Source organism: Typopeltis vanoorti, chromosome 26 (genome assembly GCF_054136105.1).
Source record: "Typopeltis vanoorti isolate ZY-2024b chromosome 26, IOZ_Tvanoo_1.0, whole genome shotgun sequence".
Classification (NCBI taxonomy): domain Eukaryota; kingdom Metazoa; phylum Arthropoda; class Arachnida; order Uropygi; family Thelyphonidae; genus Typopeltis; species Typopeltis vanoorti.
In genome coordinates, this window is record NC_143574.1 from 14,186,698 (window position 1) to 14,204,533 (window position 17,836).

A 17,836-nucleotide genomic window follows, 5' to 3' on the forward strand; every position below is an offset into this window, starting at 1 on the left:
TAGTCATGAATTCTCCACAGGTTTCTCTATATAATCAACTCTTAAAAGTTGTTTCAACAGTGATTTTGTTGTCAAACTTGGCTAACAGACAATTTTAACGTGCTTAAGAAAATTCAAGCTCAGCAGTGAAAATGTTAAGAATACAAATGACAGCTGAAGGGGCTGGAATGTCCTTAGGGTGTAGAAAAATGTGGGCAATGCAATTAATTACAATACAAATAAATAAAATGTGAACAGTACTTTCAACAAAAGTCTGTCGTATATCCACTAATTCTTGTAGATCATATGTTGGTTACACATGACTAAATTTTTCAGGAAATGACAATGTATACTAAAATATTAATTAAAAAACTTTAATCAATACCTTCCAATATTTTGGCAATGTTAAATTGCATTTTCTGGGAACATAAAACTATGATATGTGCATGCAGGCACTAAAAACTAGCAAATGAGGCTGAAGAAGGTAACTGGCATTGGTCCTAGAGTCCTAAAGGTGCTCCCTAGCAGGCTAAATTGGTCATCTTGACTGTTGAGCTGATGCTCTAAGGATGCAAGCTTTCCGAATTTGGAACAGTCTCATGCACCCAAATTTGTTGAGATTTGGGAAGTTTTTTAAAGCTGAGGCTGATTCCAGGAACAATCTTTCATATTTATATTTGCTACGGTGTAGAAAATTGGCTTTCTTCCATTGTATTCTGTGGTGGGTATCTAGTTTATGGTCCACTAGTCCTGAGTGATGTATTGGTGAAACCACATGTGGTCTTTGTGTTCGGATATCCTAATATTAGCTGTCCTGCCTGTTTGGCCATATAGGACAGTTTACAGCTGCAAGAGACCTGGTATACTCCAAGTAGGTCTAGGAGGAGTGGCTTGTCTTTTGGTGGAGCATATAAGGGATGCCAATTTCTTATATGGTTTGTAACAGGTCATATTTTTTAGGATGTTGGTTAACTTTTCAGAGGTGCCCCAAATGTAAGGAATGGTGATAGATTTAGTGTAATTTCTGTTAAGAAGAGGGGAGAAGGGTTTTGGTTAACTGGTTTTAATATTTTCTGGATTGTTTTTTTGATGGGATTGGGGGGTTAAGGATATGGTTAAGTTCGGTAGTTAGGGCATTGTTGTCTGAACAGATTAATTTAGCCCTGTTATATAAGGTTTTTATAATCCAATATTGTTGTGGAGGGGGGGGATGATTGCTAGTGGAAGCTTGCATCCTTAGATGCAAGCTTCCCAAATTTGGGGCAGTCTTGCACCCAAATTTGTTGAGATTTGGGAAGTTTTTTTTAGAGCTGAGGCTGATACCAGGTACAATCATATGTATATTTGATACAGTGTAGTAAAGTGGCTTTCTTCCAGCGTATTCTGTGGTGGTATCTAGTGCACGGTCCGCAAGTCCCGAGTGGCTGCATTGGTGAAACCAGATGTCTTTGTGTTCGGATATCTTGATATTAGCTGTCCTGCCTGTTTGGCCATAGTAGGAGAGTTTACAGCTGCAAGAGACCCGATATACTCCAGGTTGGTCTAGGGCAGCGCTTCTCAAACTGTGGGCTGCAGCCCCCTCAGGGGCTGTGAAATGAAAACAAATTTAAAATGTTTTAAGACTAAGTGTGCCATGTCAAATGTGTATGTAGGATGCTAAACATGTAATATTTGCATTTGATTTATGCAATATTCGCTGTGTATGTTTTGTATTGAATATAAATACAATAAATATAATAATAATATATGTCTGTAATACGATTTTTTTTCCGATCGGATCTGTGAAATATTTTAATTTTTCCAAGGGGGCCTTTACATCCATAAGTTTGGGAAGCACTGGTCTAGGGGAAGTGGCTGGTCTTTGGTGGAGCTGATAAGGGATGCCAATTTCTTATATATGGTTTGTAACAAGAAGTCAGGTCATATTTCTTTTGGTTAACTTTTCAAATGTGCATAAGCAGAATGCTACGGATATAGGGAATGGTGATGAATTTAGTGTAATCTTTGTTATGAAGAGGGGAGGTTGTGGTTAACTGTTTTAATAGTTTTTGGATTTTTTCGGGGTTGTAGCCATTGGCTAAGAAAGTGTTAAGGATGTGGTTTAGTTCAGTGGTTAGAGCATTGTCATCTGAACAGATTAATTTTGCCCTGTTATATAGAGTTTTTATAATCCCATATTGTTGGGGGGGGGGGTATTGCTGGTGAATGTATCTACCTGTATGGGTTTGTTTTCTGTAAATATATAGCAATACCTAGTAAGATTTTTTCTTTTTTTTTGTCCAGGTGAAACACAGGGTGAGGTTTGTCTTTCAATCTGAGGTACTAATCACCAGGCAATGGATATATTTTAGTGATTGCTCTTGATGTATGGAAATGTTTAAAAACTTCTGTTATGAGAGTCAGAGAAAGCTAAGGGTCCATCAGGCTGTGCGTGTAATCAAGAGTGTCTACAAAAGGGAGACTGTTGTTGTTTCCTTTTTCCAAGATTCTGGAGTGTTGACTGTTTAAGTGTGTCTAAGCCATGTGGCCAAACAGCGAACACATCATCCATGTAGCAGTTTTTGTGGGGCTGAGTTCAATGCTTTTTCTTCAAAAGTCTCCATAAACAAGTTTGCCAGGAGTGGAGAAAAAAGTGGAGAACCCAATGGTTGTACCCTCTGTTTGTAGAATTTTCCTTGCCAAAAAAAAAACAAAATAGCCTGAGTTCATGGTGAACTGAAATAGGACTGAGATATTGGGAGGAAATTTGGCTGGGATGAGATCTAAGGTATCTTTGAGTGGGACATTTACGAATAAGGAGGGGACACCATTACTACGTTCAGCATAGTGGCAAGCTCTTCCTCTAACGATGACCTTTGGATGATTCTTTCAGACATCTCTAGCGCTTCAGCAGAAAAAGTATTTATTAAAATATGATGTCGGCACATAAAAAAGTTTGAAAATCTAAAAACGAACTGTGCCTCAGAACTTCAAATACCGCTCAACACGGAAATTAACCTTTCTTCCATTACCTTGAAGCCTGAAAAACTCAGTGCATTCACACGGGGCCACAACTTCACCATAGCACCGAAAAAAATACAGTCTGAAGAAATAATGATACAGATAGAATAGGGTATCCGCAACCTTCCTATCCATATTGCTAACAATATCAGACTGGATGTAGCTGAGTCCTTACCAAAGCTAAACCACCAAAAACCAACCTTTCTAAAGAACTTAAAGCTCTACAAGAAATGAAGAACAACAGCAAAATAGTAATCACCATAGTGGAAAAGGGAAATGCCACTGTGGTTCTCAACCAAACGGACTACACAGGTAAGCTTTCAACTTCACTGTTAGATCGTTCTACTTCCCTCTCCACTGAATATAATCCCACCAGCTCCAAAATCAGAACGTTCCAAAGGCTCCTTAAGAAGGTGACTTCTTGGACTGAGGAAGTGAATAGCAGACTGAAACCTTTCAACTCTAGAAACCCTCCTCCCACACACCCAATATATGGACTACCAAAAATCCATAAGCAGAATGTGCCACTACTTCCCATTCTAGATGACACTGATTCCCCCAAATACAAATTAGCCAAAGTGCTCACACATTATACCAGCAACACATCATCACACATTAAAAACTCAACCCACGTTAAAGTATAGAGAACCTCTCACTCCAACACACTGACATAATGGTCAGTTTTGATGTCTCCCCCCTTATTCACATTTGTCCCACTCAAAGATACCTTAGATCTCATCCAATCCAAATATCTTCCTGATATCTCGGCCCTATTTCAGTTCACCATGAACTCAGGCTATTTAGTTTAGCAAGGAAAATTCTACAAACATATAGAGGATATATCCATGGGTTCTCCACTTTCTCCACCCCTGACAAACTTCTTTATGGAGAATTTTGAAGAAAAAAGTCTTCTTCAAACTTCCCTAAACTCAGCCCCACAAAAACCCTGACTATGCTATGTGGATAATGTGTTCCTAACACACTTAAACAATCAACACCCCACAACCCAGTTCACCTTGGAAAAAGAAAACAACAGTCTCCCTTTTCTAGACACTGATTACATGCCAGCGTGATGGATATCCTTGGCTTTTTCTGTTTACAGAAAACCGACCCATATAAGTAGATACATTCACTAGCAATCACCCCCCCCACACACACACAACAATATTGGATCATAAAAACCCTATATAACAGGGCTAAATTAATTGACAATGCCCTAACTACTGAACTTAACCATATCCTTAACACACACACACACACACACCAAAAAAAATCCAGAAAATATTAAAACCAGTTAACCAAAACACTCCTCTCCTCCCAGAAATTACGCTAAATCAATCACCATTCCTTACATTTGGGGCACCTCTGAAGCCAGAACCCTTATCTGCTCCACCAAAAGACAAGCCAATCCCCATAGACCTACTTGGAGTATACCAGGTCTCTTGCAGCTGTAAACTGTCCTATATGGCCAAACAGGCAGGACAACTAATATCAGGATATCCGAACACAAAGACTACATCCGTACATCCGGTTTCACCAATACAGCCACTCAGGACTTGCAGACCATGAACTAGATACCCACCACAGAATACAGTGGAAGAAAGCCAATTTTCTACACCGTAGCAAATATAAATATGAAAGATTGTTCCTGGAATCAGCCTCAGCTTTAAAAAACTTCCCAAATCTCAACAAATTTGGGTGCATGAGACTACTCCAAATTTGGAAAGCTTGCATCCTTAGAGCATCAGCCCAACAGCCAAGACGACCAATTTAGCCTGCTAGGGAGCACCTTTAGGACTCTAGGACCAATGCCAGTTACCTTCTTCAGCCTCATTTGCTAGTTTTTAGTGCCTGCATGCACATATCATAGTTTTATGTTCCCAGAAAATGCAATTTAACATTGCCAAAATATTGGAAGGTATTGATTAAAGTTTTTTAATTAATATTTTAGTATACATTGTCATTTCCTGAAAAATGTAAAATCACGTATATCCACTAACAGAAGAGTATTTTCTAACCAAAGACAGAATGCATCAAGTAAAGCAATCTTTGTATTTAGTGAATGTCATCATCATCAAATTCCTGCCATGTACCCTAAAGGGGTGTACAGAATATGATAGTACTACATGAAAAAATTACATCATTACTAACTTCCTATCTACAATTTTCCTCCAAATCAGTCTGTTACTTGTCAAGACTCCAACATTATCAGATCTTATATTTCTATCGTCTAGGGCACTTTGTACTGTATCAATCCACCTATATCTTGGTCTTCCTCTGGGTCATTTTTCTGCCAACCTGGCAGAGAACACTTGTTTTGCTAATCTTTCCCCTCCCATTCTATTTAAGTGACCATACCACCTGAGATTAGCTCTGCTAACGCATTCCTGGAAGCTGACAATGTCAAGTTCTTTCCTAATATCCTCATTTTTAATATGATATTGCCATTGATGCCATCTGTTCACGCCTCTAATCTTTCTCAGGACTCTCATATCTGCGGTCTCTAGTCTTTGGTCAAGTGTTTTACTTCTGACCCAGCTCTCAGATCCATAAGTTAAAACTGGTTTGAACACTGTCTTGTATACAGCTAATTTAGTGTTACGACTAATTTCTCTCTTATTCCATATGAATTTATTCAATTGACTTCCCACCATACCAGCTTTGCTGATTCTGTTGTCTATTTCTATATTTAATTTACCATCTTCAGTAAAAATCGTGCCTAAGTAGCTGAAATGTTTTACTTGTTCCACAAGTTCTCCATTCACAACACAGTTGACATTTTCAATGATTCTGCCTATTTTCATTGTCTTTGTCTTTTTATTGCTGACCTTCATACCATATCTATTACAACAGCAATTGAATTTAGTCAGAGAATCTTGCAGACCTGTAGCGGATTTATTTAGAAGTATAACATCATCCACATAAAGCAAAGAGCTGACATTAACATCTCCAATTTTGATATCAGGTTTAATACCACTTTCCTTCATAATGTGATCCATATAGATAATGAATAACAGAGGGGATAATGTACATCCTTGCCTCACACCAGATTTAACATTAAACCATCTTCCTGTACTTCCTTCAATTCTAACTGCTGACTTACAACTCAAATAAAGACTAAGTATTGCTTGATATAATGCCCCATTGACACCATATAACTGCAGCGTATTGAATTCAGTGAATGTGGCATTTTTTTTTTTCTGGTGCTCAAAAAATTTTTACAAATTCAAAACTATTAAATAAAATCTGATGCCACTAGTTTTGACATAACAAAAGCTGTTTCTAACACTGACATAAATGAGGATCAAATAGGTCAGACTGAAAATGTCATACTTCTTTTACTGATATACAATTATGATGTGTGTGTGTGTGTGTGTATCACTAATTCATACATAACTCACAATTGCATCATATACATATATACATATGTATGCTATACAAATGTACATATTATTATTATTAAGAGAAACAGACCTCCAGGCAGTCAGAAACTCATCAAGGGAGGCCACGCTATTCGCATCAGCTGTCATATCTCTTCTTGAATTCATTCAGGCTACTTGCACACACAACATCCAATGGCAATAATGCACTACTCTATGAGAGAAAAATCTGGCCCTAACCTCCTTGACAGCATTCATTTTTAATTTTCATGGAATCACTTGCATCCTTTTCTCCACCCACTATAAAAAGAAAAATTCCATCTACTGAAATAGTGTATAACTCTTTCAGAAGTTTGTAAATCTCAATCATATCACTCGTCTTTCTCCTGTTTGCTAGTGTCTGCAGCCTACAAATTCTCAATATGTCTTCATAATCTGTATTCCACAATCCTGATATCATTTTTGATTACACTCTCTCTCTCTACTGTATCAGAATCACCAGGAGACTAGACCTGCACACAATATTCTAAACGAGATCTTATCAAGTAAAGAGGCAAAATGACTTCCTTATCTTTACATGTCAAGATTTGTTTCAGCATTGCGATTATTCTGCGAGTTGTATTTTCAATTTTTGCTCTATGACTCTTTGAATTCCAACTTTCTGTCTACTAAAACTCCAAGAGCCTCAGCCTCATTAGTTTCTTCAAGCATAATCCCACCAATATAATACAATATTGAATATCTAATCACACCTAAGTACTTGACTTTGCCTTTACTGACATACATTTTCCCATGCTCAGAATTCCAATCTATTCAAATCACTCTGCAAGTACTGCAGCGGCTCATGATTACCCTACCTATCTTTGCATCATCAGCAAATAGTTGTATGTCACATGTCAAATCCTTCCCAATGTTATTAATGTACAGCTTAAATAACAATGGACAAAGGACTGATCTTTGAGGCAAACCACTGGTTACCTTGAATTTTGCGGATTCACATCTACTACGTATCACTTTTTGATATATGTCAGTAAGCCATCCTCTTATCCATGCCAGTAGTTTATAATCCTGTCCCATATTCTCCAACTTATGTAATAGTATTCCATATTGTATTCTGTCAAAAGCCTTAGCAAAATCCAAAAGTAATATGGTGCATGCTATGGTGCACTGCCTAACTCAGTGCTAAAACATGACCTTCCCTTTGTAAACCAATGCTGTTCACTGCACAGTATAGATTCTCTGTCAACCTATTTCTGAATATGAACCCTAACCAACGTTTCCAAAATCTTCACCACCACTTCTGATACTGATTGGTCGATAGTCGAATGCATCAGTCTTTGAACCACTCTTGTGCAATGGGATTAACCATACATACCATACTCTCAAGTTATATAGTCTGGTCAAGGGAATAGGGCCAGTTCAGTTAAAAACTCTTTCAGCATCCGTGCTGATATTCTATCAGTTCCTATTGCAGAATTCTTATTCATTTTGTGCAACAGTTCTAGTACTTCCTCTAAATGCACACGAGTTTCCTCATATGGTGAAGAGGTAGCAGCAACTAATGGCTACTCATTAGCTGAACAATCACTTCTGCATCAGTCTTTCTTTCAGCGTTATTCTTTCGAATTCATTCTTTGACTCTTTTGGCCTGCTGTTATCATTTAAGTGTCTTTTAAAAGCTTTCCATGTACTGTCGATATCCTTCCTGTCCAATAACTGATACCATGGCACAGACCCTAGCATATCCCTCAAGTGTTCATAATTTCCTGCTTATAGTTCAGCATGTAATCTTTTCTGATTGGAGCATTCATAGACTTGGCCACTTTCCAAGTGAGTACCACATGATCACTGTCACCAACCAGAGAGACAGAATAGTTATGTCTTTAACTGAAACCCCCTCTGACAATATAATCAGATCTAGTGCTTTTTGACCTCGAGTTCTTTCTGTCACATGCTGCTTGAGAAGGTTGTCTTGCAACAACTCAATAAATTTAGTTTCATTTTTCTCATGAGATTTCATAGCTACCCAATACTGGATAATTAAAGTCCCCATTATGATTACTCTTTTGCCACCCATCATATTTATTTGTTGATGCATTTCTTTGTTCAGCAATCGATCCACCACATCTGTAACAACATTCCACTGTGTATTTAAATCTTGTTAGACTCCATCTCACACCAGATGACTTCAAACTCACTGCTACACAAAAAATTGTTACTAGTATTGCAGTCATAGATCTCAATTCTAACTGGATACAAGACATTTGATATCATTAGCAGCACCCCCCCCCTCCTCTCTCTCTCTCCTGTCTATCCTTATTAAAAATACTGTATTCTTTGCATTTGATACCAGTTAGTACATTTGCTTCTGATAGCCAAGTCTCATTAATGCCTACAACACGAGGCCCTAACATATTAACCAAGGCAACAAACTCTACTCCTTTGTTTCTGATACTCCAAGCATTCATGTACAGAAATAATAAATTACCTGTATGCTCTTTTGCATACACTTGTCTGTGGTCTGCATGACATAGTTCGACAACTTGCAGATCTCTGTTCTTATCTAGTTCCTTACTTATGTAGACATCATTACACATGCTTGATAGATTCCGAATCGGAATACAGAATCGTTCTCTCTCTTCATAATCATTTCTGTAATAATAACCATTCCCATCATTAACACGGTTACCTTACATTGTTGCTCTTACACACATATTTTCACGATTCCTCCCATCAGAATTTAGTTTCCCTGACTCTGTTAAGTCTTATATCAACTAATAATTTTTCAAGCTTCCTGATGCCAAATGCATTCAAGTGTAGGCCGTCCCTCTTATACAAATCCAATCTTCCCTCAAACTCACTCCACACATCCAGAAACTCACATCCATTCCTTCTACACAGCCTGCACATCAAATCGTTTGCCATCATAGCCCTTCTTAATTCTAAAGTTCTTAATTCTTAATCTAAAGGCAATATACTATACTATTTCACTTTCTCACTCTTGCCTCTTCCAACAACACTTTCATGTCCTCTCTCCTACTGAACTTATTGCTCATGCCTATTACAATTACAATCTCATTTACTTTTCTTTAGATGATACTTATTTTATGCTGACAGCAGGAAATAACTCAAAAAATCTTACTTTTGAGTTAGATTATTTTTGTTCACAGAAGCTTATAAGAAAAAGTACATAAAAAAAAAACAGTATTGGATTTCATCACATGCAGAAAATTCAATTGAATTACCTTGATAACACGTAAAGGTTTTGTAGGATTATTAGGATCCAGATAATTGATAAAGCCAGAAAGTGATACTGATATCAAATACTGTCCTTGCCATAAGCAACTAACTTGCTGATCTTGAATATCTAATCCCATGGGGAACTCCCTATTTAAAAAATAAATAAATAAATAAAATAAAAATGTGTGTGTGTGTATATATATATATATATATATACACACACATACACACAAACACACACAGAGTATTATTATTTACAAGCATTATTTATCAGAATAAAGGTTCTTTATGAATGAAGAGAACTAAAAGAAAAATAATTGTCCCAAAGAATATTAGTACATACATACATACAAGTCAACTCTCACTCTAGTAGTTTATAGTATCTTTATAAATAAAGTATCTTTATTTATAAAGATACTATAAAACCTTTGAATAAAAAAAAACTTAGTTCTTTTGTCACTATGAGTTGCTAATTCTGAACTCTAACTGCAAACAGATGGAGGCTGGTAATAAACCTTACCAATACAGAGTTTGAATAGAATATAAGAGAAGCTGTTCTGAAGAAGTGCAGTAAAGTAGGATCAATCAAAAGAAATAGTACTGGCTAGTTGAAGCACTGGGAATTATAACAGTATTTCTAAAGAATAGTTAAAGTAAAAACATTATGAGACAATGCATAAAGTAGAAACAATATGTATCGAAGTAGAGTGAGAGAGAGACCTGATCAATCAATATATTTGGTTTAATTGCATAGAAATCACATTTTTGTAAAAATTTTAGTCCTTTATATCCTCTATTTAGAGTTGCATTGCATAATTCAGAATGCCTGGTCAGGTCAAATTCTGAATAACTGGAATAGAAATTACAAAGAACCTGTTTATATATAAAGGAAACAAAACAAGAATTACAGAGGAGGTTCCCCAGTGAGTGTTCCGGATAAGATTTATGCATGCATACGCAAGAAGAGACTAAGAAAAATTGTTCAGAAACTTGGAGAACAAACTTGATTAAGACAAAAGAGAGTTGTGAAGACCTGAAGAAATCATTGTAACATTAGAGGGATCTGTATTTTACATTTTGTAGATCTGGAAAAAAGCAAATAATAAGATGCCAGAAGAAAAGTGTTTAAAAATTAGATGGTGCAAATGGGACAATACACAGAGCTATATATAGAATAGACTTAAGTAAGCATTAGAACTGAAGGATACAGGAATGATGAAAATCAAGTGCATAAGAGTGCACAGTATCACCAGTGTTATTCATCATCTGTTTGGAGATGATATTATGAAGAAAAATGGCTTTATGGGTATTCTGAATTACAAGTAGGGCTATGAAGCCAGTATGTTTGTATATTGTATTCACCTTTTTTTTTGGGGGGGGGGGGGATTTCCAGATTCTACCTTCTTATTTTCGTAGAAAATAAGAAGGTAGAATCTGGAAAACATCAACATATGGTTATTTATGTAAATAATAAAGTAAACAACTGGCTAATTCAACAAGTCCCCTGTGCTCTATGCCAGTGTTTTCTAAACTTTTGGTACCTGCATACCCATTATAAAACTTTAGTAAAGCCATCAATATCCCTTCTCAGGCAAACACAATTTGGAAGAAGTTATCATATTTCATTCAAATAAGAATAATTAAAGATATTTATTCTTTAACATTCGCATTATAACTTACAAACATGATTTTTCTAAAATCATTAAATATATTTTCAGTTATAGGAATCCAATATCATATAGCAAAAGCAAAAAATTATGAAGATTATGGACAAAAACTATGCTGTTTAAAAAACATCCATTTTTAACCAGCACAATTTAACATGAATGACTGAAATTTATTGGAGTTCCAACTGTATGATTCAGACTAATTGAATTAAAACTCAGTTAACTAGACACCACCTTAATGGAGGTTAGTCAACACACTTGCCAAGAGGCACATTGTTTAAGACTTCTTATGGAATATTTTAATTACTAAAAATTATAGAATAGACAGTCATCATCATCAAATTCCTGACATGTATCCTCAAGGGGTGTATTAAGTGACCATATGATAGTGCTACATGAAAAATTTACATCATTACTAACTTCCTATCTACAATTTTCCTCCAAATCAGTCTGTTACTTGTCAAGACTCCAACATTATCCGATCTTATATTTCTATCGTCTAAGGTACTTTGTACCGTATCAATCACCTATATCTTGGTCTTCCTCTGGGTCATTTTCCTGCCAACCTGGCAGAGAACACTTATTTTGCTAATCTTTCCTCGCCCATTCTGTTTAAGTGACCATACTACCTGAGATTAGCTCTGCTAATGCATTCCTGGATGTTGACAATGTCAAGTTCTTTCCTAATATCCTCATTTTTAATATGATATTGCCATTGATGCCATCTGTTCACATCTCTAATCTTTCTCAGGACTTTCATATCTGCGGTTTCTAGTCTTTGGTCAAATGTTTTACTTCTGACCCAACTCTCAGATCCATAAGTTAAAACTGGTTTAAATACAGCTAATTTGAATACAGTCTTGTATACAGCTAATTTAGTGTTCCGACTAATTTCTCTCTTATTCCATATGAATTTATTCAATTGACATCCCACCATACCAGCTTTGTTGATGCTGCTGTCTATTTCCATATTTAATTTACCATCTTCAGTAAAAATCATGCCTAAGTAGCTGAAATGTTTTACTTGTTCCACAGGTTCCCCTTTCACAACACAGTTGACATTTTCAACAATTCTACCTATTTTCATTGTCTTTGTAATGCTGACCTTCATATCATATGTATTACAACAGTTATTCAATTTAGTCAGGGAATCTTGCAAACTTGTAGCAGATTTATTTAGAATTATAACATAGTCCGCATAAAGCAATGAGCTGACATTAACATCTCCAATTTGGTTCCTAAGCCTCTCTTCTAAAATATGGGCATACAATTTTCCAGTTTACATCTCAAAAGGTTGAAAGCAGGGTGCAAAACCCTGCTTTCAACCTTTTGGGTGCAAAGTGTGGTTTCACCGCATCATTTATCATTGGTTGGTACTTTTTCGAAGAACTTTGCCCGACAGGACCAGTAACTTGTATCATCTTTGCTGTTAGGTATTGAGAGATGCTGTGCAAATTTGTTGTTGTGCAACTGCAGCAATGAGGATGCCTTGACTCTACCACATTCATGCAGGATGGAAAACTACCTCACATTGGATTGCAAGTACAGCGAAAGCAACAAAACCAAAATCACTTCACAGAACACAGAGTGATTAGTCAAGCATTTCCCACAGAATGGCTACCTTGTTCGCCTGATTTCAAACCCATGACATTTGATTATGGAGCCATCTGAAATGTGTGATGTATGAAGGGCTTGATCCTGATTTATTATTATTAGTATTAAGAGAAATCTGTGGAGAGTCAGGGACTAATCGAAACAGGCCGCATACCACACATACACACAAGCTATCATACTTATTCTTGAATTCACACTGCTTGCACACACAACATCCAATGGCAATATTCCAATTCCAATCACGCACCACCCTACGAGAGAAAAATCTACTTAAATCTACTTTAAGAGAAAAGTACTAAAATCGAGCCCTAACCCCCCCCCCCCGCCTTCTTGACAGCATTGATTCTCAATTTCCGTGTATACCCTCACGTCCTTTCCCCATGCTTCATAAAATAAAAATTCCATCTACTGAAATTCTGTATAACCCTTATTAGAAGTTTGTAAATCTCAATCATATCACTCGTCTTTCTCCTGTTTGCTAGTGTCCGCAGCCTACAAATTCTCAATGTCTTCATAATCTGTATTACACAATCCTGATATCAGTTTTGATACTCTCCTTTGCACTCTCTCTCTCTCTCCACTGTATCCGAATCACCACAAACACCATGAGACCACACCTACATGCAACTGTCTAAGTGAGGTCTTATCAAGGCCTTGTAAAGAGGCAAAATGACTTCCTTATCTTCACATGTCAAGATTCATTTCAGAACTGCCATTATTCTCCAAGTTGTATTTACAATTTTTGCTATATGACCCTTGAACTTCGACTTTCTGTCTATTAAAATTCCAAGATCTCTAGCCTGATCAGTTTCTTCTAGCATAATCCCACCAATATAGTACAACACCAGATATCAAATCACACCAAAGTGGATGACTTTGCATGTACTGACATTGAACTGACATCCATTTTTCCATGCTCACAATTCCAACCTATTCAAATCACTATGCAAGTACTGCATATCAGCAGCATTCCTGATTACCCTACCTAACTTTGCATCATTGGAGTTGCAAAAATGTTGCCTGTCAAATCCCTCCCAATATCATTAATGTACAGATTGAATAACAGTGGACCAAAGACTGATCACATCCACCATATACCACTTTTTGATATGTCAGTCAGTCATTCTCTTATCCACGCTAATATTTTATAATCAAAGTCCTTATTCTCCAATTTATGCAACAGTCTTCCATGCTGTATTCTGTCAAAAGCCTTAGCAAAATCCAAAAGCATCATGATGTATATATTCCCCCTTGTCTAGTTCAATTGTAACATTATTATAGAATGTGAGCAAGTTGCTAAAACATGACCTTCCCTTAGTAAACCCATGCTGCTCATTGCAAAGTAGAGATTTACTGTCAATCAATTTCTGAATGTGAACCTTAACCAATTTTTCCAAAACCTTCACCACCATTCCTGAGATACTGATTGGTCGACAGTTGGATAAATTGGTCTTTGCACCACCCTTGTGCAATGGGATTAAAATTCATTCTTTCCATTTCTGCAGAATCTTCTCTGTTCTGAGACTCAAATTATATAGCCTGGTTAAAGGAATAGCTAGTTCAGCTGAACACTCTTTTAGCACCCATCAGTCCCTATTACCAAATTGTTATTCAGTTTGTGCAACAGCTCTAATACCACCTCTCCATACACCTGAATTTCTTCATTCAGTGAAGAGGTAGCAGTGAACTCAATGTTGCATACACCATGTTGATAGCTTTTAGCAAAATGGGCACTCATTAGTTGAACAACTTCTTCTGCATCTGTCACCTCACACCATCTGCATCTGCATTCAGAAGTTAATCTTTATTCATTCTTTCTTTTACTTGCAGCAGAGACAGAATTCTTGTGGGTTAGCTTTAGCCTGCAGACCCAGTTTCTTTTCATACTCAAACTTAACTTTCCATACTACAGTTGTGACTATTGTAGTCTGCTGTTTATAATTTTCATAACAGGCGTCATCCTCATGGATACAGTATTCTTTCTACATCATCTGTTTCTTACGAATATCTTGTTTAACACGTTGCCTGCCATAGCAATTTTCAGGATTCAGGTCTCAGAAGCCAATTTGATTTAATCATATCATATTATTCAAAACACTAATTATAATGCATAGAAATCACCAAGAGGTGCTTAAGGGTCAAAGCTGTACAACTGAGAGGAGACCTCCACATAGCCTTTAAAGGAATGCGGAGAACCGACCAGGGCTTCTGACCTAATGTCAAATCCTCACCTTCTCGTGGTGCACCCTGTTGGGTATCTACTTGGATACTGAACGAAAGAGGATGGGCTGGCAATTTGGGATTTAGCTAACCAAATTGTATTCTTATTGGTTAAACCAAAATAAAAAATGATGGTACAACATGACAAATTTTCATGGCGGCTGGGGCGTCGCCCGGTTAAACAAGGCCCCCGTTGTTTTCGCCAGGGAACCAGGGCGAACAGCGAAAAGTCAGTTACTGGAACAAATCTGAAAACAAACCGCAACTCAACATCACAAGAGTTAAAGATAGGTACTATCAACGTAAGAAGCCTGAATGGCAAAGAAATGGCACTAGCTGAGGAATTAGATAAGTACCAGATCGACATAATAGGGATGACTGAAACAAAAAAGACCAAAACTGGTGAGATCTTTCTGAGCAATAAATACAAAATGTTATATTCAGGCAATGACAATCAAGGAAAAGAAGGAGTAGCCCTAGTATTCAACACAAAATACGAGGCTAATCTTCTTGAATGGCAGTCAGCCTCAAGTAGAGTAATGTGGGCAAATATGAGAATGGGGAACTGGACAATGAGACTTATTTGTGCCTATGGTCCCACAGAAGGGTCTACTAAGGTAGAAGTGGAGGAATTTTTTGAGGCTTTAGAAAAACAACTGACACAATGAAAAAGGAAAAGTTGGTCCTTGTTGGTGATCTAAATAGCAGAGTAGGAAATGATTGCGAGGCATACAAAAATATTTTGGGAAAATTTGGAGAAAAGAGCAAAGCTAATAATAATGGCAAATATCTGTTGGATTTCTGCTCAGGATATGGACTGGTTATTACTAACACCATGTTCCAACATAAAAATGTGCACAAATTCACATGAAGAGAAGAGGCTAGGAATAAGAAAAGTCTCATTGACTATGTTATTGTTGATAGTGATGTTTTCTCCCTGGTGCAGGACACCAGAGTGTACAGAGGATTTGAAATTGGAAGTGATCACTATTTAGTCTTGAGCAAGATAAAATTGAATTTCATATTGAAAAGAAAAACACGTAAGAAAGTTTTAAAGCGAATAAAAGTTGAGCAACTCTCAGATGTGAACTGTAGACTAAAATACACAAAGATCATTGAAGAAAAAATGAAAGAGTTTGAGAACAGGAATCAAACCTTGGAGATTCAGTAGCAAACTCTGAAGAAAACATTGATTGATTCTGCCAGAGAGGCATGTGGTGAGGTAGTCTGTAAGGATAAAAAAATCAGAACTCCGTGGTGGACACAGGAAGTTAAAGAGGCAGTGAAGGAAAAGAACAAAGCATATCAAAAGTTCCTGTCAAATAAGTCAGCTTGTGCTCTTAGAGAATATAGAGACAAATGCAAGAATGCTAAACACTTTGTAAAACTAGCTAAACAAAAGTCATGGGAGGACCTTGGCAAGGATATAGAAAATAAATATCAAGAAGGTGGCAAAATATTCTGGAGGTTATTGAAGAAGCTTAGGAATGGATTAAAGAGTGCTGTAAAAGGAGTTAGAGATGATAAAGGTGACATGAAAACGGGAGAAAAAGATATTCTTGAAGTATGGAGTAATTACTTTGAAAAACTGCTAAATGAAACAAGCAGTGATGACAGCACAGTGGTAAAAAACACTGACCAGGCATGCAGTCAGGAATACATATCCATACTTGAAGTAGAAAAAGCCATCAAAGGCTTGAAATGTGGAAAGGCAGCAGGAGTAGATGATATTCGACCAGAAATGCTGAAGTATGGTGGTATAAGGGTCTTACAGTGGCTGCACTGCATAGTTCAGAAAGCCTGGACAGAGGGACGAATTCCCGATAATTGGAGTAGAGCTCTCATAGTACCCATATATAAAAAGGGAAATAAAACTGAATGTGAGAATTACAGAGGTATTTCCCTACTGAGTGTTCCTGGCAAGATCTATTCAAGTATACTTGAGAAACGGTTGAGAAGAATTGTGGAAGAAAAGCTTGGTGAAGAACAAGCTGGATTCAGGCCAAATAGAGGCTGTCAGGATCAGATCTTCACTTTACGACAAATAGTCGAGAAAGCATGGGAATATAACAAAGATCTGTATTCAAGTTTTGTCGACTTGGAAAAGGCATATGACAAGGTGCCAAGAGAGAAACTATTCAATACGCTGCAGTTATATGGTGTCAATGGAGCATTATATCAAGCAATACTTAGTCTTTATTTGAGTTGTAAGTCAGCAGTTAGAATTGAAGGAAGTACAGGAAGATGGTTTAATGTTAAATCTGGTGTGAGACAAGGATGTACATTATCCCCTCTGTTATTCATTATCTATATGGATCACATTATGAAGGAAAGTGGTATTAAGCATGACATCAAAATTGGAGATGTTATGTCAGCTTTTTGCTTTATGTGGATGATGTTATACTTCTAAATAAATCCGGTACAAGTCTGCAAGATTCTCTGACTAAATTGAATAGTTGTTGTAATAGATATGGTATGAAGGTCAGCAATAAAAAAACAAAGACAATGAAAATATGCAGAATCATTGAAAATGTCAACTGTGTTGTGAATGGAGAACCTGTGGAACAAGTAAAACATTTCAGCTACTTAGGCACGATTTTTACTGAAGATGGTAAATTAAATATAGAAATAGACAACAGAATCAGCAAAGCTGGTATGGTGGGAAGTCAATTGAATAAATTCATATGGAAGAAGAGATTAATTAGTCAGAACACTAAATTAGCTGTATACAAGACA

General features: G+C 36.8%; 1 protein-coding gene across 1 annotated transcript in view; it reads right to left on the reverse strand.

The window, feature by feature from the left end:
• Window positions 1–17,836, reverse strand: part of flr (actin-interacting protein 1 flr) — a 219,278-nt gene that overhangs the window by 85,571 nt on the left and 115,871 nt on the right. Inside the window, exon 9 of the mRNA XM_090414883.1 lies at window positions 9,605–9,746. Within this exon, the coding sequence (XP_090271009.1) occupies window positions 9,605–9,746 (142 nt within the window). The remainder of the gene's footprint in view (window positions 1–9,604; window positions 9,747–17,836) is intronic.